At 39.7% G+C, this 23947-nt stretch overlaps 1 protein-coding gene and 1 long non-coding RNA gene across 5 annotated transcripts in view; one reads left to right on the top strand and one right to left on the bottom strand.

Moving 5' to 3' along the window:
* Positions 1-23947, top strand: part of LOC112568705 (ras association domain-containing protein 2-like) — a 42520-nt gene that overhangs the window by 12250 nt on the left and 6323 nt on the right. The window contains exons 1-10 of one of the 3 annotated variants that reach the window (XM_025246153.1): positions 3027-3408; positions 5928-6022; positions 8881-9203; positions 16672-16750; positions 18909-19100; positions 20985-21185; positions 21562-21663; positions 22082-22130; positions 22815-22996; positions 23758-23855. In XM_025246153.1, the coding sequence (XP_025101938.1) occupies positions 3375-3408; positions 5928-6022; positions 8881-9203; positions 16672-16750; positions 18909-19100; positions 20985-21185; positions 21562-21663; positions 22082-22130; positions 22815-22996; positions 23758-23855 (1355 nt within the window). In that variant the 5' untranslated portion in view covers positions 3027-3374. Of the gene's footprint in view, positions 1-3026; positions 3409-3736; positions 3768-5927; positions 6023-8880; positions 9204-16671; positions 16751-18908; positions 19101-20984; positions 21186-21561; positions 21664-22081; positions 22131-22814; positions 22997-23757; positions 23856-23947 lie in introns of those variants that run through there. The other 2 variants (XM_025246163.1, XM_025246145.1) reach the window with 2 other exon arrangements.
* LOC112568868 lies at positions 7358-13285 on the bottom strand. Of its 2 annotated transcripts, XR_003100227.1 has the most exons (3): positions 12826-13285; positions 8367-8428; positions 7358-7880 (listed from the first exon to the last, which is right to left on the bottom strand). It is a non-coding gene; the product is annotated as an uncharacterized LOC112568868 (long non-coding RNA). The 2 variants fall into 2 exon arrangements; XR_003100225.1 differs by having other exon boundaries at positions 7358-8428; positions 12826-13278.

Here is a 23947-nt window from a genome sequence, read left to right as displayed (position 1 = left end):
CGTGGACGTTGGGGACGTTACAGTAGTGAAGTCTTTGTGAGCACTATGGTTTGTTGGCTTGTAATCACGAGAACGGAGGGTATTTTTGCTCAAAGTTTGGGAAATGGTATAGTAAACTGATATAAAAATCAGCCAGTGATTTAAAAATAAAAGGTTTTGTACTCCTGTAAAAGTCCTACAGCTGCAATAAATTGAGACACAAATTTCTTAGCAGCGATACCGTTTCTGAGCGTAGTGGAGGTGGGGATTTATGTCACATGCAAATTGATTTTAAATATCAAATTCTCTGCGATATAGTCTGCTATAAACTTCAGTTGCAGACGTCGCATTCTCGATGACACCAAGGGGATACTCATCATACCACAATGATTCAGACTAATCAACAAATATTATCTTTAGTTTATGTACTTGTCGCATTTTATCCCACTTCCACAATGACCATTTGATGTTGGATTTTAGTTTTGGCCCTGCTTGAGAATGGGTGAGGACATTAGTAACACATTCGTTAACACTCGGATGAGAATATGTCTGCAAACACCCAGCTGAGATGGGCTAGACTGAAGGATGCACGCAGGCGCCCAGTCGGCCAGCCATGCTTGAGGGCACCCGATTGCACCACTCTGTCTTGATTTTCCTTCTCTTCATCTGTTAACATCCAGACATGCAGTACCGTAGTCCTTTGTCAGACCCCACAGCTTGGCAGCTCTGATTTGTCGCTGTGGTCCTCAGGCCAGTCATCGTGCTGTCATAAATATTTACTGATACCCACTCCACGTCCTCTGACACCTCACTTTACACTAGAATCTGTCGTAAATAGCTCACACAGTGACAATCCAATAATGATCCTCACGCAATTCCATTAATATTTTATTAACCTCAAAGTATTGACACTTTAAAAATAACCAATTTGACGATGATGCAGTAATTTCATTAGTGCTATAAATGCTAAAAGGAAAACAAGAAATTATCCACATCTCTCTGCTATGGCAACGACCTTTGTTGCCTACGTGGGTTTTCAAGTCTGAATGAGCGGGTACATTTTTATATCAGCTCTTTTTATTTCTTTCTCTGACAATGTCTCTTCCTTTCTTTTCTATTTATAATATTTATGTATGCATGTGCGCACACGCCTGTGTGTGTACGTGCACACGCACCTGTCTTCTTTTTCTCTTTATGTCGCCCACCGTCTCCCCCACTCCAACCGTTCGCAATCACCCGCATTCATCCAACTTTTTGAACATCATCTCTGTTCTCTCTACATGAAGTTAGAGCTCATTGCGAAACTCTTACTGCTTTGGTTTAGTGTTACATGAATATTACTCGTCTCCTGGCCTTTGTAGGGAGTCCCCTATTCGACAACTGCCCATCGATTCCCGTCCCTCCAATCAGCCTTGCTATTTTCGTGGCCATGCTCCTTTCCAAAATAACCGTTTTCCTGTTGTAAAGGTGCACTTACCATCTTACGATCGTCTACATGTTAATGTGCAAATATCTTAGGTTACCTTGATTTTCGGGGTATGATTGAGCTCGGAAAACTGCCTGACGGTCTTGAGACGGAGAAAACGGAGGCTAGAAAAATAAGTTCCAGTCATTTGGCGGAAGTCCAACCGCTCTGATATTACCATCAATGAGTAGTCATGGAAGGGTTGGGCAACAAAACTGACAAAGCCGAGCTTGAGTTACTTGCCCTCGTCTCGGGTTAGCATCATTGCCAAGGTTTGGTGTCGCTTAATGTGAGAATACAGGACGACAAACACTCGGTGGACTAAAGATTTGTAGCTTGTCAAATTTCAGGTGAATATGACGATTCTGGACAAAAGACGGTCCGATCGCATGTACATTTAGTAAGACTGGACAGTTATTCGCGGAATGACAGTAGAAACAAAAGAAGTGACTTCAGAGTTTCTGTAGTATTCTTTCTGTAATCATCACCAATCCGTCTTACAGACCATGAAATGGCAACATCGATCGATGACTAGAGTTCGTCTTGTTTGACTCATTGGGATGATAATGTTGAAGTGGTAAAGAGGTTTATATGAAATACATGAAATGAATACATTGTAGGAGACACTCTTGAAGGTCCTTTTCTCCCCCCTCCCTACACATACACACTCTAATACCTTTTGAGTCACAAAGTGTTAAAGAATTGCAAGCGTGTATGTACTAAAAACGAGTACACTTTCATGCATGTGAGCTAGTGGACGAACGGACTTGTCTATAATGTAGACTGATCTCAGTATTTTTTTTTTAACTATAATTGTTTCTTTTCCTCAGTCATCAGTTGTGCATAGCGGGCTTCAAAGCGCGCGGGAAATTCCATGACTTTTAAGGGTTGTAAATATTATATGTTATTGCCGAGAAAGGTTGTGTGCCACGAGATGAGTAATGTGCTTTACTCGACATCATCTGCTTCATCAGCAAACCAGTTTCAGTATGTTTACATCAGGGTTCGGATCGTACCCCTGTACTGCAGGTACTGGGGTTTCACCGCGGCAGCCAGACTATCGCGAAACGTCACTACTCAAGGGAGAGCACTACAATGGGGGTCTGCAGCTGGTGATCACCTGTGTCGATTCAGCATCCTTACAAAACGCTTGTGTGTGCCATTTTAGTCTTGACTCCTACACTTGTTTCGGAAATCAGCTGATGTGCATGGAGCTGACAGCTTGTGCAACAGTTTGTTTAAAAATAATTAAATAAACCCTCCCTGCACGTGACTCTTGTGCACGCGGTAGCCAGACTTGAATGCTGCACGGCGTTCTAAGTAAAGAAGCCAATCGATCACAAGAACACAGCTGAATGAAAGGAGAGCTCACCAGTGAGAGGCGGACAAGGCAACCACGCACTCGCAGCAGCCTCCTCCACAATTTGGCGACACCGCCAACAACAGCAGCAATCGCTGCAACAACACTCTCCGCACCTGTCAGCGCAGCTCGGCGCACGCCAGTACAACCAGCTGCTAACAGTACTTACTTACCCATTCCCTACCCGTGCTCTCTACTTCTAGTGGGCAAAACATCACCGCCGTTATACCTGTCACGTGCTCCAGGCGCCACCCGCCAAACCAGACACTGACCATTAGCCTCACTTCCCTGCCAGTGTGACGTCACCATGTGATCTCCCTCCCGTCTGGCGACTACGTCTCGCCGCGACACCGTTGTCACCGCCGACACTTCTGCCTTCCCCCCCACCGACCAACGACATACGTCCACCCTCCCGTACCCGTGTCTTGGTAATCCAACCTTCCTTCGCCCAGTGAATCGCGTCATGCGTTCACAGAGCCCCGAGCGTTCGTTCACCTGATTCAACCATGTGCTGGGCCTGTCGGCGTGCGGGCTGTCGTGTGTCGTGGATGTATTGACCAGAGACGACTCATGGGCAGTGTTATTCAGAGATTGTATCAAGATGGTAAGCCTTTGCAGTGACCTTTACATGTGTATAATGATGCTATGCTTTGGCCTTAGTGGAGCGGGTTGTAATCAATTTGTGACTGTCTGGGTATGACACATGTTGCTCGTTGTAACAATACTTGTGTGGTGTGAAGGACGGTATCAAGTGACCCTCCGCTCACTACTGCGTCGTTGATGTGGGCTTAGTGGAACGTCTGTGTGTTGAGTTTTAACACATCCTGCTGGAGTTTAAGGAAATACGTTCTCTGAATAATAATTATGTGAAAACAGCATACACTGGGGAAACACATTCTCAAAGAGTATAGCTATACCTCTGTGTACCATTTTCACATATCATTCAGATGTCTGGTTTTTCAAGTAAGCTCTCTTTCCTGTTACGTGCCTGGAAATCTCAAACTTTTGGAGTAGGCTTTTGCTTTCTCTCCGTCGCCGTGTGTCAGCTTTTTTTATCAGATAGAATTTATGTTTGTTCTGAAAGGTCCAGCTGGTTGTTGCTGTGATTGGGTGGGTGAACCGCGTTTTTGAAAGCCCGTTGCCCTCTTTCAAACCATATTTTAGCCCAACAGGCCATAGAGCATATTGTTACATAGCTCGTTACACTCAAAGCGTTTTTGTGCCTTTCTTTAAAAGTGCTACAAACGGGTAGGAGGCGGACCCAAAATACGTAAAAGCGGGATAACAAGAGAACGGAAAGGGTGCGCGTAGTGTTTGCAGTGAAGAAGTCGTTTCTGTGGACATGTTTTTTTTTTCACTGTACGCGTGATTCAATATTATGTCAATCGTTGGTGTGGAGATTAATGCGTTCGAAATCAAAGCGGGAAGTAGGCTGTTCGAGGCTCGCCTGGGCCTTACACTAATAACCCTCCTTCGTCCTGGGTTTACCAGATTTATCAGAAGCCGGTGGAAAGATAAGGTTGGGCTCACCCTTCAAATGCCTTGCGCTAGAGACCGTGAATCGCTTATTGTTCGGACCAGTAGTCTGTGAAAATTCGACCTTTATCAACTTTTTTGGCTAAATTAGCGGCGATATTATATTCGAGGGACGTCAGCAACAACGAGATGACAATAACGCGATATGCATGATTGTGATTTCCTGTCATCACTCAGGCTGATGGCCACTCATCATGCGAGTGCCCACTGTTATATCAGAGTTTGAAAACTGCAGAGACCTTTAACACAAAGGTATGACCACCCACATACCCGAGTAAGAATGTTGTATGCATATCGACCCCTGTGTGGTATGACCTGCACTGCGCATGTGCAGAAAGAAGTCTGGCATCATCGAGGACGGGACGAGGCTGTACTGTATCGATTCTGTAGTTGTCTGGCGCGCGCAGCAATGAACTCTGGAGCCTAGACCCAACAAAGTGATGGCAGGATCCAGACGGGTACATGATACATCCAAAGCCTCGGGGATGAGTTTGGTGGGCTTCCCCATCGGTTCTAACCAATGGCGTTAGATTTTTATAGTCGTTCTGTTATCGGTCGTAGTCGTTTATCAGTAAATAAAACTAGCTTTACATTAATTTGTGTAAGTGAAGAATAAACTGCTGTAGGGCTAGAGGCATTAGTAGCAAATTATACCATTTATTTAATTTAGAGGCTCATACACGTGCGTAATTATACGCGTATATATGCACGAGCGTGCGCACACACGCACACACACAAATCTCGCTCACACATTCATTGCAGTTGCATATCTGTAGGTCTACCCGTGTGCCTGTGAGTGTTTTTGCCGAGTTTCCTGTACTGTCAGGCTTTATGTAACATCTGTTTGACTGTCAGCGTGCTTGTGTCAGAGCTTCGTGCGTGGCTCTTTGTACTCGGGTGCTGTTTGAATTGAACTGCAGGTGTCAGTGTTGTCATCGTAACGAAGTGCTTTCAAAGGCCTGCTTATTTTTTTATTTTTGTTCTGTTCATGTATACCTATTGCACGCGCAGTTTCATTCTGGTGCGAATACTGGGGCGCTATTTTGTCAAGTGGACTAGAAACCACATTTACAGTCGGCAGACTATTCGAAGTCTTACCGTTCAAATTCTCTCACCTGTTTTTTACCTGTCCGTGTTTTGTAAACAGCCTTTCTCATAACTGTGAGGGGTCTTATGGCCTTTCTCGTTTACTAGTTATTGTTTTTGTACTGTTGCCGCCGTTTATTCCCTGTTTACATCTACTCACCTCACCACCTTCACATGAAATCACCTTCATTGCCCACGTAGTTTGTCTAGAGCAGTAGACAGAATTCATCGCATTCCGCCAATCATCTTGAGGTTCAGAAACTCTTTTACCTCGTCTGGTATGTCTTGTAAAACTGTCTTCTTCCACCTGGAATAAGCCGGGATGTATCTCTGATTTATGGCGTCGGAGGCAGGCTTCCTGCAGCTCACAAGCGGAAACATTCATTCGTCTCGTGTTTTTTGGGTTTGCGCCTGAGAAACGGAAACATCTATATTCGTCGTATGTTGTGTTACAAGCTGCAGGTAATATATTCACTAACCACTTGTTTGTTTGTGTTGCAGCTGAGCGCAAGACGTCTCTCGGGCGAGACTGGCACCCCAACTGTCTCCGGTGCACAAAGTGCGACCGTGTCCTCGTACCAGGCCAGCATGCCGAGGTATTGTTTGATAATCTCTGGATAATCTCGTCAGCCGTCGACACTGTTGTAATTGGTTTTGTCATTTTCAGGGCGCGTTTCTCGATATATATTGCGCTGTATAAATGTAATTGATCATCATCCTCATCGTCATCATCGTCGTCGTTGTAGTTTACGAGCGCATAAGCCTCCGCTAGCCACGCAGAATATAAAAAACTTAGTGCTACAGGTATGGGGTTGGATGTTTCTCGAACTTTATTTTTCCTACTTTTTCTGTGTGTAAGTGAAATGTCTGTGTCACATGCGCTGTAGAGATGGTAATGAGCTGCATGTAACAGTACAAGACAGACCTGTGGCGGAGGGCGAATGCTGGCTGCAAGAAGCAGAAAGCCCTTGGCATACGTTGAGAGACCAAGTACAGAAAGCATTAGTTACCTGGGCAATTCCACAACTCACTTGGGGCGCGCTAGTTTTTTTTTTTTTTTTTTAAACTGGAAGACTGCCACACAGTCATACCTAAGTATACTCCAATATTGAACAAGGACCATCTCGTGCCAAGACTCGAGGCTTACAGATAGCAGCTGCTGTTGTTGACATGTGAATTTCAGACTGCACGAGTATGTGTATGCATACACGCCAACGCACTGACGTAGACACACAAATGTATAATGCACATATAAATATATATTGTTGCACTCAGTCACACACGCGAATACAGATATGTACAAATCATGCATGCGCATGCGTTATTAGGCACTTGAGCGCGCGCATGTATGTACACGCATTCTTGCGCAAAATGCCAAGAAAGAGGCATTTTGTTTTGACCTGAAATGTTGGTATCTAAACCTACAGTACTGATGGAACATTCTGTCTGACTCTTTCTTCCCCTTCCTTCTCTGCCTCTCCTGTCTTTCAGTGTATTCTTCGACTCGGCAACCCTTGTCATTATTATTACCATTTGTATGCACAGACAGATTAAAAAAATCGACATTCTTGTTGCTCGTTGATAGTTTAAAAGTGATGGTACATTTAATTCATACTTTGAATTGCTCATTGGATACATTTGTGGAGCAAGTTAATATGGCGAGTGTCGCGCAGTCAGCAGATACGCTTTGAAAGGATTTACAAAATATAAACTCTGTCGACGACGACGATGTCAGGGATGATGTTGATAATAATTGTATTAAACATGTGTGTCGTTTGGAGAATTCGGGTTTAAAGCACAATCTCTCCTGTCACCCAAACATTTGTCACATAACCTACTGTGTCATACATGTTTAAAACGCAGTCACTCCTCTCGCACAAACATCAAGCACGCTGTGATTAAGCATGCACGATATCAAGATATGCACGATATCAAGCATGGAAACACAATTTAAAAGTTTGGTTGATTTCTAGAAAAATGTCCACCTACATGCCTTTGTTAGAGGCGTGGTTAGGAGGCGTCTATGCTGTGGTTTATCAGACCTTATTAGAAAACCCTGATCGACATCTTCCTGGCAAGACCAGAAGGTTCAAGAAAAAAATCTTTGGTTTTTTAACATGTCAGACTTACTAGAAAAGTCGTAATAGCTGTCAGAAAATAGTAGTTTTCTGGAGCTATCATTGTACATTAAACTTGAGGAACATCGGATATTTAAACCCTTCTGTGGTTGCATTAAAACTTTTTTAAAAGGGCTACTGTTGCGTCTTTATAGTTTTTATGATACACCCAACACTTTGCAGACTATTAGCTGATAATATAAAAGAGCTTCAGCGATAAGGATGGGGTGGTGTTTCCATAAACTTGTAGCAGTCAAAAGCGGTTTTGTGCGTCTGGTACAAAGACCGCAGGGTGAACAGTGACCTCCGGACTGCGATGTGTCTTCTGGATTTTTTTCTGGAACAATAAGGACAGTGTAGTTGATTTGAAAAACAAATCTTGAACAAGGAGATGCTTGTTCGTCGATTCATTGTATAAATATTCAGTAATAGTTAAATCTGTTATTTATTTATATTAACATTGAGAATACGCACTGGCAGCAAACAGACCTGGAAATTCTTAGTTCACGCTACTTATGCGGATACAAATTTAGCGATTCAAACAAAAATTCAATTCTCACCCCCCGAGCGTGCACACACGCGCGCGTGTACAAATGTTGTGACACGCAAGCACGCACACACGTGCACACGCGCGCTTCTCAATTATTGTAGTATCCACACACTCTCATCACTAACCTCCTGACACAGTGAGTGGCTGGCCCCCTCATACAGCCCTTACAGAAGAAGCTACAAGTTGAAGACATCAGATTGCAGGTGTATAAACGCTGCTACATGTTACAAATCATGCATCTTACTAATGTCCAGTCTAAACTCTTCTAGTTACATTTCGCATAGAGTTGCGGCTTGCACATCCAGACCCAGCGCACCTTGCATCCATGTGTCTGTCTGAAAATCACAAACAAGTAACAGATAACCATTTAGCCACCTAAGTGAAGACAGCAGTTTTATTGTTTGTTTTTATAATCTGTACGGGATGCAGGATCACCTAAACCACACTGTGGTATCGGTATTGGCGCGTTCAGTACTTTGAATTTTGTAAATACTTAATACTTTATGAAGATGTTAATTATTATCTCATGGCTTTGAACTTGTTTGTCATATTGAATCATTCAGCTCGTTGTGCTTTGAGCTCTGTGCATTACATGGCCTGATCGAAGCAATGATGGTGTGAAAAAAGAGCATAGTGATCAATAATGCACGCACACAAATGCAGCCATGCACGCAGTCCACACGTAAATCAAACCGCGGGCTGACTGCATGGCTAAGTATGTAGTCCATCAGTTGTAGCTCGCAGTCTGCTCTAGTAAATAATCTAACATGCTTTCATTTGTTGGCAGCACAAAGGAAACCCGTACTGTCACACCCCATGCTACAAGGCACTTTTTGGCCCTCCGATTCTGGGATATGGCGCCAACTTGTCTTCGCCTGCCAACTTCGCTCGCAAGGATGGCCCCGTGGAGTTTGGATACGATAACGATAGTGAAGTGTACAAACGAGAGATATTTAGCAACAGACGGATTGCAACCAATCCCTTGCAGAGACAGCGAAAGTCGGTGCCAGCCATACCGAACTATGAGTTTCCAGTCTCGGACAAGTCTGCGCACAGGTCGTGTCCTACATCACCGTCCAAAACAAACGACACGGTCACGTCGCCAAAGCTGTGAGTATCAGGTTGCAGTCTGCCTGTCTGTGTTTGTCTGTCCGTAAGACGAGTTGCTACTCGGTCTATGGCTATATGACTGCTAAGTGAAATCGCCCAGTAGTGTCATCGCTATTTACAGTCGTTTTGTGGGATTTACTACAGAAACCTGCGTCTGAATGCCAAATGGTTGATTTGATAAGATGCTCCCCCCTGGTGAAAACCGGAGAACCCTTGAAAGCTCCAAGAATTTGTCACATTCAGCGACAAATCTCGTGCCTTGAGACGGGACACAAACCCCAGGACCTTTATGATCCGTACTTTAGTTGTTACAATGAGGGGATTTTATTGCTGGGCTATTTTTATTTGATGCTGGTCCCCTCTAATTCCTACTGTTGGTTCTAGTAATAGCAAAGTCAGGGTTAAAATCCTTGTCGATGCTAATGGTATTCAGGAAGCATTTTGGTGTTTGGCCTTGACATGATTTTTCATTTTTTAATCGCTTTACATTTCTTCTCAATATTATTTAATGTTCATGGTTCCATGTTGATTCGGTTGATTTATGTAAAACAGATGACAAACGAGTGAGATAGGACAGGTTGTGACTGAAGGGAGCTTACTGCTCTAAGTTTATTGTGCATCATAAGAAGTGGTCTTGTGTAGAACCTCTGCACTATCAACTAATATTCTTTAATTACGGCTGTGTACAAGTAAACATTTCTCACTTCGTATGGCGTCTTACGTACTTTCTAGCGCAATTGCGCTTCTTCTGAGGTGATCAGAGCGACGACTGGCCTACAACTGTTTGCCGTTACATATTTAGACTTTTTTTTTTTTGAGTCATTGAAAGAATGTAGTTTCTTCTTTATGCTTAACATTTTTATATTCTTGGTATTTGTAATTCATAAACTGGCCATTTTCCACGTATAAGTTCAAGGTAAAGTTTTATATTTTGTACATAACCCAAATTATTGACAAGGCCTGTTATTGAAGATTTGTTTTAAAAATTTGCATTCATAGAATAAAAAACGCCACAAGATCCGATGTATATGGATTCTGAAGACTACCAGAAATCGTTGACAGGTTGTTCATTGTTTTTGTTTTGTTTTGTTTTTCTGTTTTGTTTTTAAGCAGTCGTTATCTTCTGTTTTCACTGCATTAAAGTATAGGTCCGGCTGTTTTATCACAGCTTTCCGTCACCTACATAATTGCATCACCATTAAAGTGGTGCAGGTGGAATGAAAACAAAAGGCACGTGTAGACTATGAGAGATGCTATTATTTACTGATAATTATTTCAGTTTTCTCTTATACCATCGGTCCGCGGAAGATCTTGTATAGTGTCGTCAACTGCAGTGACTAACGCTGATGTGAGAAAGTTCAGAAAAACCCAGCTGGTCGAGAGCGTTGCCGTGCGGCATAAAGGAGTCATTCCGGGGCTGACTCAGACTCACATTTCTTTCCATCCTCTGATGGTTGAGCGATCGAATGCCTTCATCTCAAAGTCGATAAGGCCGAATCAGTGGAGGTCTTGCTACACGAGTGGCTTCCCTTGGCCCGCTGTGTACAATGGGTTGCATCCCTTGCATTGATTTCGTGCCCTTCGATCACCAGATGGCAGTAGTTACCGGGGTGGCATTTGAGGTCAAATGTAAACCTGTGTGCGGCAAGGAGCTAGAGGTAAATACAACAGCGCCAGCCATGAGTGGGTAAGTGCGTGTTTCGTGCTTCATCTCTCACCTTGTTTCTCCAACAGGTGCTGTAATCTGTCGCTGAGGTGTTTGTCAGGCGAGACTGCAGTAACCCCATGCATGGTGGTAAGCTGCTCTACGTGTAGTTACAGCATTTCTCCTCAAAGCCGTGTGCAGGTAAAATATAAAATGGGAAATGATCGTGGGTTAGCGACGAGGCAAGAAAAAGCTCGGTGGCCTCTGAATTTGGCCAGAGTGACTGGCGAACAAAGTTCAATCAATTGCTGCCTCAATGCCTGATAAAGAGGGTGCCCACCTTTCACAGGTTATGATGAGTGAGGGTGGGAGGGTAAGTGTTTGTTCCTGCCACTGTGCCTACACCACGAAAAGGCCAGCAAAACTTGGTTAACAGGCCGCTTGAGCTTGCCAACAGTTTCGTGTTTGCTAATAGTTAAGAGGGCTAACCACGCCAGGTTTGGGTACACCTGTATCCTTGTATTTATAAGAGTGTACCTTATCTCTGAAGGCTTAAACGTGGCCAGATTAAGTTACTGATGGAGGTACAGACCGACTATCTTCTTATGTTGTTTTCGGATCAACTTAGAAACCTGACAACAAAATGTTGAGAAGAACATATATTTTATGCTAGTTTTTCACCTTTTGTGTGACATGTACATCACTGAGCATCACAAGGTCGTTCTCAGGTCTGATTACAAAATACTATCAGCATTAATTAAGCAACATTAGCTAAGACCAGATACAATATCCACATGTATGTTTAGACAACACAAACAAAACATTTTACATATCCAACAGTGAAATGCTACAATAAGGCTGTTTCTACAATATTCTTGCAAAGTTTTATTTTAAGAAGAAAAGTTATGCTGTACAACAGTTATGCTGTAGACAGGAAAGGCGCCATTTCCTCCAAATTGCTAGTTTTGGGTCTAACACTCTGGCCATAAGTTTATCAATTTTTTTATTTATGTGATGCCAGTTTAACACTTGTCATAACCGTAGGCGACATTGTCAGAAATTTTCAGGAGTGCACCATATTTATTCTGAAGCTGACAAAAATGGTTGTAGTTTGCAATTAATAAGTTAGAGGGAAGTGTTTTCCATAAATGCTCTTCTTAAAATTACATTATGCACAACTAGATAAATTCTTTTCCTGTACAGGATTTTGATCGCAACTTTAACACACTTGGCTCAGATTATAATCAGTTATCGTAAGACCTTTGGTCACTCCATGCTAACACAACAGTTAGAATAACAGTACATTGCGCATATTTGTTGTTTTAAAAGGAGTTTTGGGAGAATGGGGAGGAGATAAGAGCTGAACCCTTGGCTTCTTCGTTTGTTAAACTTGACTGAAAATGATGGAACACTTTTGAATTGCAATATAACTTTTAATGTTTAAAAAAAATTCTCTTTTTAGTCTGTATTGGTGTAAAATGCTTTAGAAAGTAGCATATAGAATTATTCATGCTTCACTTTTCACTTCACTGATAATATCAGTTAGGAATTTTGTTACTTGCACTAGTTAAATGGTAAATATTTCCTGTTTAAAACATTCTCTCACTGTTTTTCGCATTTTCTGTTTTATTATTTAGTGTGCACTGTTTCTTTAGGGAACTTTGTAACTTCCTTAATGTTTATCATCTAGGCTTTAGTTGGAGCTATTAAGTATTTAAATAAGATAATAGATGCTGATATGTGCATCCATGCCTGTATGTGAGCTCACTTTGTGTGCATGCACATGTTCTTGCAAGTGAGTGATGTACATGTATATAAAGACAAATAGATTCCTAGACAATAATTTAAGTGCTAACACTATACTAGTTTCTTTAATAGATAAAGTATGCCTAGTTGTTTATAGTGATAACATAGGCCTTCCAGCACTACTGTGCCCATGTTGTCTTGTAAAAACTATGGAAAAGTAGAGATACTTACATAATGTATAAGTCAGCCAGAAGAGGTCAGTTTCTGTTGAAATCATCTTCCAATTTGTAGGAATAGGCAAAATTTCTGAGACTGTGAAGCATCTTACTTTAAATAAGTTGTCAATTGCCTTGACATTTGCCCTGTTGCCCACAAGGATTGTTTAACATATACAGGTCCATATCCTCAATGAAAGAAAGGCTAGTAGTCAGAATACGTTAAGAGGAAGAGCATTAAGTGAGATGCCTAGAGTTCAGCTCATTGCTTGAAGGACTTTTATTGGCCCGTTGTGGCACAGTCATTGCTCGTTAAGCTCTTGAGGTGCTTATGAAATATGGCTTCCAAAGTTTGCTACAAATTGCTTTTTATTTTTTTTTTTCCTTGAATCAATTTTTCTGTGATGATTTGTTTTGCTGTGCAGCCAAGCAGTTAAAATAGATTTGACTAGTTTTACATTAAAAAATATTAACAAAACTGACAGGACAAGAAATAAAAAGACAATAAATGCATTTTATCTGTGGGTATTTTTGATGGAGCTATAAAATGTTAAGAAGTTTACATGTGAGAGAAATAGTTTCACATACATGTTTATTGTAAGTATTGATGAATTTTTTTAGATAGAAAACAAATTAGTCCCTTCTGATTTAATAAATAGGAATAAAATCTGGAGTCAGAATGTTATGTCAGATTTGATCAGCCATACCTCAGACACTGTTCCTCAAGTGAAATGTGTGAAACAAGCATAGGAAGCTTTAGGCCACACGATTTTTGTTGTTTGTTTAGCGTGATACTTGTGTTTGTACAAACCTATTAGTGATCTTGTACTCCACAAAGTTTCCCGCATCCCAAATGCTGTCTTACAGCAGTTCTAAACTTTGAAGTAAGGCTTGTGTGGTGGATATTACAGTCCTTTACAGATGTTATGTGCATACTCACACATCAAGTGCTTTACAATACCACTGTTAAATATATCATCTGAAAAAGGTCATTTAATCTATATGTGAGGTTTTACTCTTCCACACAGCTGCTTATACTTAAAGGCAAAAATATTCTAGCAGCAGGGCTGAACTTTAGTGATGTATATGTAACATGTTATTATGTTATATTATTTGTGCAATGTTTAAATGTTTCTTCACAAAATTTGATCACATCAAAGTATGGAGGATTGTTTCTTTAACTTATCTAAAAACTGTTTGCAGTAGTGGAATTGTTTTGGAAATTTCCACAGTACACAAAATCCAGCTAGAGAAACAAATATTTAGATGAATTTTGGGTTTGTTTTTTTTTTTTACTTTACCCTAGTAGAGCTAGCATAGCATAAATTGGCATAATGTTTATTCCCTTTTTTTAAACTGAGTTTCTTTTGGAATATTACTGTGACTTCTAATCATTTGACCAGGCCTGCCCTGAACTGTGACTTAGTTCAAGGATGTTTGTAGGCAGATACGCCTGTTGGCATGTCCCCTGGAAGTATATGCACTTAAACACAACTAATTAATTGGCATGGCCTACAAGATATAGGGAACGCATTACTACAGGATGTAACACATCTTGAAGAAGGAAGTCGACAGTTGTGACACACCAAAGGTTAGGGGTCCTATGACTCGAGTATCCCATAGAGTTGTGTTCCGTTCACAGCATAAACTTTGAGCGGTCGTCTGTTGAGCACAGCTCAAGACAGTGGTTGATTGTAACATCGTCTACAAAGATCTTGAACAGGAATATTCTGATTATGATATTAGTCTTCAGGATACACTAGTGCAGATTTTGGAACAAAAATGAATAAGAGAAACAGTTTTTCCGGAGGAAGTGGGTCCTTGTCGATGGTAATGAGGAAATACAAAAGGTCGCAGGCATACTGGTGAGTGCCTTATACTTTTAAGACCATTTGCTCTCTCTCCCATAACCCATCTGTTTAAAAACATCTCTTTTTTTCCAAAAAATTTAAGAACATTCAATCTATAACTATATATCTATATGTTTAAAACATTTTTTGAAGTTTTTTATCACCATATTGATCAGACGACTAAATCAGCAGTATTTTTGGACAAATCTTACGAACGAAGTTTTAAATAAGTGCAAGAGAGAATTATTACTTGAAGCATTATTTGACAAATCAAGTATTTGGTGGCTTTGTAGTGGTATAGTTTCAAGTCAGGTCAAGAAACTGAGGGTATTTATGGCCAGCTGGATGAAGGAACAACTGAATGGTTGTGTTAGTCTATTGGTTGTAGAGGGTGAGGGGAACAACTGGATCTGGTTGGTGAGAGGAACAACTGGATCTACTGTCTTCCAAAAAAAAAAAATGGCTGAACGAGCAATGCGCTTGTGACTGGTTTTTCATCTTCACTATTTGAGCATGACCACTAAAACTACAGTTATAGCCTAACAGCTGGCTACGGGGGGTTGATTATAGCTAAAGCTATTAGCAACAACAATGTGGTTATTTTCTAAGTGCAACAGCAGCAGCGCTGGTGAGGGACAGGGAGGGTGTGGGAAGATGTTGTGCCAGCCAGTGGATCATGGCAGCGTGCACTGAGGCATGCAACCACACTCACACCTGTGTATCTTCCCCCCAAGCCCCATCTGGTGTGCACAAAGTCAGGGGACATGAAGTTTAGAGCAGCTTTTGCATGTTTATAAACAGGTCGTAATCACAGCAGTAACATGCTGTTGCATGGGTCCTATGTGTGCAGGACAGGTTTCTGGCTACACATGCAGCCTTCATTTGGTTAGTCATGTGTGCTCTTGAATTCATACATATACACTGCCATGTGCATAGACATGCTGTACATGTGACATGTGATAACGCATACTCACATTTACATGCATGCACACATAATTATCAAAATTTATGTGCAGCTGATTATTCTTGTTAGCTAGGTTTTTTTAATTTGGTTCTAAAAAGTTTTTAAAATATTAATCTACTATGGTTAGATGATATATTTCAAAATGATACTGCTGTACTACAAAATATCAACGTTTGCTCTTTCTGTGTTTCCTACATGTGGAAATTACTCTCTGCATGATCAAGATGTGTGAATAGAAAAAAGACATGGTAATTTCATGTTAAATAGCAAACATCTGCCAAAATAGACCAAGAGGCCAAAGAATATTATGTCACTGGTGGTTGCATTGAATCAAGTAATATCTTGTGGCAGTTAAATGCCTAGTCTGTCCAGCCCAGAGGTGGGGTGTGTGGATTGAAGAGCAGGAAGAGCTTACAGTCTTCCAGTTCATATGCTGAGAGAATGATAACGATTACCACACATGCACTACTACAAGTGTGGTCTGTGTTCTACAAGAGCTAATGCCCTGGCGGCTGCCACCCCAGGCCTGATAGGGTTTGTAACTGCAAGGTGTTTGCTGTAAGAAGTGTAAGGAAACCGCCCCTCCTGAGGCAGCCTTTCTTTACAATCAATTCTGACAGCAGGTTTCCCCCCATGTAGCTTCCTGTTGTTCTATTGACCTGTCAGTGTTTGACTATAGCAGCATGTAAGATATTGGTTTTACACTTTCACACATATGTTTTTGAGAAGTCAATCACATCTTTATTTTCTGCTTCACTCATCTTCATTCAGTCAGCTTCTTTTTCACACAAATAAGTGCAAAGCTGGCCAGCAGGGTGCCGCATGTCTGACCAGTCAGTGCTGCAGGCTGTGTGTGTGTGCGCCCATTCATGTGTACGTATGCATGCATATGTTGATAGAAGTCAGGGTTGCCCTGAGGAAATGGGAGTGTGAGTAGAAATGAATATAGGGAGGAGGTGTGTGGAGGGGGGGAGAATCTTGATCAGTGAAAGGTGCTCATTTTGTTTTGTTTTGAAATAAGTTGACCTGTTTGGTCTGCTTGTTCCAGGAGAGACATGTATAAGAAAGTAGAAGAATTCAATGCCCGCAACCAAGGCAAAATACATCATCCGATGACTGTGGAACAGGTGAGGAAACAGTTGTCTTTGCAGTAAATTTATCAATCTACACATTTAAATTGTCTCGTGCATGTGTTTTGTATGTCTTGAATTTGGATTTTTTTATCGAATAGGACATGTTCCTGGAACAGATCTTGCCAAATCAAGGATGCTGAGACTAGAATAAAGGCCCTTAAAGAAAAAAAAAGACATTGTTGAAAAGTCCATTTTGTTTTGCTTTTTCTACAGTACACAGCAGTGATACATTGACTGTAGTGATGCAGCAGAACAAACAGGCTAGCAAAGAATGTGCGTAGACATCTTGCTAGAACTTTGAAAGTACATGTATGGCAGAGGCCACACCCAAAACCCTGAACTTTCATGTATAATCATTATGCAAAGCTAGTAAGACAAAGGATGAGTTTCATCATGTTCTTCTGGTCAATATCTGTAAGACCAAGAGGGTATGCCATTTTTCTATGTTCTTTCCTAATAATAGACTGCACTTTTTTAAACACTTATTAATACACAGTTTCAGGAATCAAATCTAAAAGTTATTTTTGATATATTCAGGGTAACATCATCTTAAACAACAACAACCAAAAAAAAAAGAAAGTTTGAAGCTGTTGAGACATGAGTTTTGCAAATTTCTACCTAGTTCGGAGTTCAGCCTTCGAAATTTGTTTCCACTACAAAGTATGAGTTCATTAAATGTCATTGTGAAGCCACAGTAAAGGCATATAACTTATTACTTTCCTTTGTCTTCAAGCAGTCTTGTGTATTCAAAGCTCCCTTGATAGAGCACACAGGTTTATTATAAAGGAAGTCCTAATTTTAAAACTTTAAAATGCTTTCGCTTTCCACAAGTGAAACCTAACACTTTGTGCCTTTTCTCCATGTCACTCAATAGTTCAGACCTGTCTGCGCTCCTGACATCCTGGCAGCGCTCAGCGCAGATCTCTCTATAACACCTGTCTGACTTCATAGCCTCTTTTCTTTTTCTGGATACAGATTTGGCAATGCTCTGCCTAGTCTTTAACTCAGCAGCAGTTTTGCAGGCATTAAATAAATGTGGATTAAAAAACTCTTTTGGTAATTCCTCAAGTAACTAGTAAATTGATGGAATTTATCCACCCATGTCTTTCTCTTTCCTGTCCCTGCATGTAGTTTGTCAGGTGTTTTATGCAAGTAGTAAAGCCTACTGAGCTCACTGTGTGCTTAAAACTGTGCTATAAGAAGCCATTATATATATTTTTTTTATTTTAGATATGTAAGTTGAGCGCACTTGTAACATTGTTATAATAGTTAAACAGGTATTTTGAAATTCTGTCCATTCTCAAATTGAGATGCCATACTTAAAATGAACATTAAATTTAATAATAACCATGGGAAGGGGATTAAGCCTCATGGCTAATGATCTTAATGATGTTGTTGGTTTGAGGCTGTGATTTGTGACTTGTAAACTCTCCTTAGCCCAGCATGAATGGGTACACTGATTTATTTGAAAGATAACACAAGAGAGGTTTGGGTTCTGCCTTTTGTGTCCTAGATATGCTGAACTACTTACAGTTCATTATCCCTACAGCCTCTTGTACCTTTACTTAATCACACCTGTTTATAATTACTATTCTTTCAAGAAGTTTGTCAGACCTTCTAAAATCACATAATCCACGTAATTTAAAAAAAAAATCATGTCAAGATTTGCAGATTTTCATTTATTTTCCTTTTTTTTTTTCTGGCAGAAAATATGCTTTAGTAATGACGTTTTTGGTTGTTTTTTGCGCTGTTGCCTCTTAATAACATCAGTTTTTGTGATCCGACTGGATGATGAACCATGGTGGCATGGCTGTGCATCCCTTTATCATAAAACTTTCTACTCTCTTATATTAACATCATGAATCAACTAAAGTTTATTTCTTCAAATGTAGAGGAGCACATAGTTGGTTAGCACACATCCGGACATTGTGCTGTGCAAGTGTACAGTGTACAAGTGCTCATTGCAGTCTGCCATCAAACTCACTTTTTGGTTGTGATAAGTTCTTCAGAAACATTGCAGCTTTAAGCAGCAGAGTGATCACTGTCACCTTGGATTTGCCACCTGTGACTTTTATAAGACTGTTGATGCTTTTATTCCTTTTATACACTGTGCCATGAATTCAGACATATTGTGACTGCTGTTTGCACCCAGCTGCCCAGTGGAGAGGTGTGTGTACAAGGACCTCTTCGGATTTACTGGGGTCTTACCAGGCCGATTCAACTACGACAGTGTGATGATGTGCCAGCACCACCAGTTGCTAAATGGCGGCATTCGTTATGTGTGAATTTGAATGAAAGTCCAACAAAACAATCTCGTTCACCCACACAGCTGAAGTTAGACCTGGTGAGTACTGCATAAATTAAATCACATGCTGAGAATTTAGTGTTAAAGACCAGTGGAATATAAAAGTGTGTTGCACTCTAAAGACCTTCTGTGTAGCACTAATTAATGCCTCAAACTTAAAGTGAATAAAAAAAAAAAGTTCTAAAGAAATTTTTGAAAATGCCACTGTTTACCTGTTCAGAACCTGCTGCAGTTAAGTATAGAGACCAATGTCAGTTTGCAAGTCAGCCACCTGCACTTCAGGCTTTAACATGGCTAAGCAAGTTCATTGACAAATAAGGCTGAGAAATGTCAGATGTCAAAAACTTAAGTATAGGACATCATTGTGCTGTTTCTGAATCATTTCCTATTGCATTTATTTTCTACATGATAGTAGTTGTGTCTATGCTGGCCCAAACTTGGTGATGCTTAACAGGCACATGCAGCTGTAGGCTAAGTCAGAAAGACTAGAAAAGTGCAAAGGTTTCTGAGTAAAACCTGAGACTTATGCACCCAGGGAGTTGGCACATGTTCTTGGACATGTTTTGTTGACATCACCTGTCTTGAGCAAGGCTCTTTCGGGTTTGCTGGGAAGTTATATAAACACCTTTTGCATGTTTTCTGTATATGTGTATTTTAGTGTGTGGGCTTGTGCTTCCTCTTTTGTGTGCTGTTCAAATTCCACATTATTCAATCCTAACCAAATGGTTTCCAAATCTCCTTTTTATACACATGAAGTTTGTTAATTTTGCTTCGTTATCCAAGATTCGTTACCAGTGGTTCCAAATACAAGAACAGAGATTTGGACGTCGCAGATATTGGCCTAGTTGTTTTCTTGTCACTGGTGTTGACATCCTTTCATAGGAACCTGTAAGGGAAAGAAAGAGGTGGGGACATCATTTTATAGGGACCCATGAGAGAGACTTTGAATTGTAGGGACATCATAGGAGCCTATGAGAGATAGATGGAGTAAAACAAAGAGACGTTGGAAGCACAGACATGCTAAAAGTGTAGCAGTTCACTTATCGCATGTGTTTCACTATACTAACAACACACGTCATTTAATGATTTGAATGTAGGTTGATTTTTAAAAAAGTGATAGGTCCAAAGTTGACAAAATCAGAATAGTTGTAAATTTAAGGGACAAAGAAATACCAAAAATTAATGCTGGATGCCTTTTAACAGTCATATAACAGTGAAATGTAGAACAGATTCTATAAAAATACCATTTGAAAACCGATCACTTCCTGGCCTAATATACATAATTACTTCTGAAGGAAAAAGCTACGACACTTTATCAATGCCATCATCTAATCAGACACAATATCTCTTAAATTAGTGAGTCTGTTAATGTCATCTGCTTATTAGGATACTTTTGTTTCCCTAAATACATTTCAGAAATATTTTATACCTTTAATGTTGTGGTTTCAAGACTATAAAATTAGTTTGTGGGGGGATAAAAAAAAAAAAAGAAAATTATTCTATGAAATCTTATTGCAATACAAAACCTAGCAAACAACAGTTTTAAGTTTCTCATATTGGTATTAGTGAAATTAGCTTGTATATTGTATAAGCTAAGCGGGTTAGGACATAGGTGCATGGACATATCTTTTTTTTTTTGTCTTGGGGGTGGGGGGGTCACAAGTAAATGGTTGAGAAATGCAGCACTAGACTGATATGGGATCTCTTTCCTATGTTTGAGTGGGATTTTACACCTCACATTAATTACATGTGCAAAATGAGTGCTTAACCTGCAGCTGTTTGCAGTTTGCAGATTAGATGCATTTTGTCACAATTAATTTTTGTTTTCAAAATGCACACCATTTAGTATAGTTTTTACCTTAATATTTTTTTCAAATCTAGTATTTATTTCTAGCGTTGAATTAAATGGTAATGTGTTCCCAGCATTCTCCAAAGTGGGACCAGCAGACCCCCTCCAGGCAAATGAGAGGGATAGATGACAGTGTTTTGATGTCGCCATCAGCAGCAGATGATGTAGTCATGCGTCGGGGCAACATACGCAAGTTTAAAACTGTGGCCTACCGTGGCGATGCTCCCACTAAGTGGAAACGAGCATCCATCAATGGGCATATTTTCAACTTTGACGTAAGTTTCTTCTGGCTTTGTAACTGCATACATGGGAGTGTCTGGCAGTTCATGACTAAAAAAATCTGTATTTAAGTCTGTAACATTAAATATGCAGGAGGATAAATAGAACACAAATAATTAAAATAAAAATCAGGGAGTGAATTATTTAGTTAGTTCGTAGTGAAGATGTTTGTGACACATTTATATATAAGCTGTATATTTCAGATATCTTCTTCACTCCAAATTCCTTGGTAAAAATTGAAATGTGAAGATACAGATATAAATGTGCAAGAAATTAATGGACAAATGGGTAAAGTGTACTTAATACTATAATACTATAAAGTGAACTGAATTTTATGAAATTGTTCTTATTACATGTTTTATTACCTTTCAGACAAGTGTGTTCACTCCAGTTCTTGGTAGCTGCACTAGTGTCATGGTGGACAGTACTATGACTTCCCCAGTTGTTATACAAACACTCCTAGAAAAATTCAAGGTAAACTGTTTCTTACCTACTTTTCTGAATGTTCAGGTTTATGACCTGGAAAGTTATTGCCAAAATGCTTGCTGACAATGACACAGTTTATCCCATTTTCTACACAAATATGGATTTCATTTGGTACATCAGTTTTTATGAAAGATATTGACTTGCATCTCATTACAGGTTAACATCATATATTTTCAGTGTAAAAGACTAGATATTAAGTGTGTGGTCAAAAATATATGCTAGCACAGTTTCTAAGTAAGAAGTAAAACAAATGCAGTTTGTGGATTGCATTTTACAAATTGTGAAAATAGATATTTTGAGTTTAAACTGTTAAGTACAAATTAATAATCATACTATTTTTAGCTTTTCTTTTTTTTTTTTTAAATTGTTAAATTTGATAATATTTTAAATTAAAATTTTGCTATAGGTTGAAAACAGTCCTTCAGAATACACCCTTTGTTTGGTGACAGATAATGGTAAGTCATAGAAGCATGCAATTATTCTGAAAGTACTTTGTAACACCTTTGAGAATATCAGTGGACATGCAGTGGCTAATCTTGGTCACTAGGCTATATTGTGGGAACAGATTCCATGAATAATTGTTTTATTTCCTCTTAGACTGTATTGAGGTATAAGTGATGTACAAGATAGGCACTTTAGCATGCAAAGTATGCATTTCAATTTTTTAAAATATATGAATGTCACAGTATTTACAGTGAATATTGAAATTAAAATGGTGAAGATGATTTTATTATCAGTTTCTGTCAATTGAAATAATCATGATTTTAAAAAAAAATTGTCTGAAATTCCCTACACAAATCTCAAAAGTTAATCTAAAATGGCACACAGACATTTTGGGATGCCTGTATTTCGGGTGAAAAAACATCTCTTGTTGGGAGTGTTGCAAAGATTCCCATAATAACAAAGTAAAGACTTCAGTTGTATATTTTTTACTGTAGTTTGGGAATCAGGCTTTATTTGAGCTGTCTTGTGCTCTGATCTTCTACAATCAAGAATGTATTATAATGTTAGCACATCTTTTTTATTGAAGCAACAAATTAACCTTGAAGTTATAACAGGAGTGCTCTCTTGCACTTCCTTTTGCTCGTGCTGTTTTTTTGTTGTTTTTTTTTGCTGTATGGTGGTGCTGTTTTTAACAGATGAACATATACTAGAGGATGAGGATCGACCACTGCTGGAGGTCCTGGAGCTTAGCGTTGAGGATCAGGGCACAAAGATTTTTCTGAAGGAGCGTCAGCTGGACCTGGCTGTCACACCCTCTGACCCTATCATTCAGTTGCCCATTGCAGAGGAAGAGGAGGAGGAGGCCTTGCCAGAAGAGGTTTTGTTTGCTTACTGACTTGTGATAATAGCAGTTGAATTACCAAATACTTCCCCTGAGACTAAGATTTTAAAATTCTGTTTCCTATATGTCTTTACCTATATGTGTGATGATATGCATTGCAGAAGACTCTTGGATTTGAAGGTTTTTTTTTTTTTTATTTTTTTGTAGTTTACTAGAGGCAGTAGCTATTTTAGTTGTAGCTGTGAACACCTGCACTTTATTTATTTTTTTTATTTTTGGTATTTGAAGAATTATTGTTGTGATAAATATTTGTTGTGCTCAAATTGCAAATAAAAACAACTTCCATTGAACCAACAGAAAGTGTGTGTCTTAACCTGTCCCATATTTTCCAACCTGTGCTCTATTTACAGTGAAAGGTAATTAGAATGTGGAAGCTGCAGTTGGCAACAAAAATTGGTGGGTTAGTTCAGGCAGTAATGGGGACAAAATGTTTCTGTTAGGGGATATTTGTTATGCCATTATTGGAGTGAGAGATGCAGCTAGCAAGATAATGGGGGGCATGATAGGAAATATAGACTGTAATTCCCTCCCACTTCCCCCAAAATATGGAAGGTTGCATAACAAAGGAATTTTACTTGCTTAATAAAACATATAACAGAGTTTGAGAATTACAGAATCCATGATAATTGGTTTTTCCAACTCCTGCCACGAAATCTGGAGTTGACAGTTAAGATACATAAATATGATTTCATCTGTACTTACTTCCTGTGAGGGTGAATTTGCACTTAAATTTGCAGGTAGAGCAATTGATGATTCTTCCAGTGGCTGTATTAACAGGCCTTTTGAAGAAGTTTGAGAATGATGAAGAATCTGAAGTTCGCCGAGTAAAAGAAAAGTGAGTAACAGTGGCTATGAGGCCACTTTACAGGATTAGTTTTGGCATTAGAAATATCACATTAAATTCTGTTTACATATGCTGTAGCAGAA

Source organism: Pomacea canaliculata, linkage group LG1 (genome assembly GCF_003073045.1).
Source record: "Pomacea canaliculata isolate SZHN2017 linkage group LG1, ASM307304v1, whole genome shotgun sequence".
NCBI lineage: Eukaryota > Metazoa > Mollusca > Gastropoda > Architaenioglossa > Ampullariidae > Pomacea > Pomacea canaliculata.
This window is presented reverse-complemented; position numbering and strand designations above follow the sequence as displayed.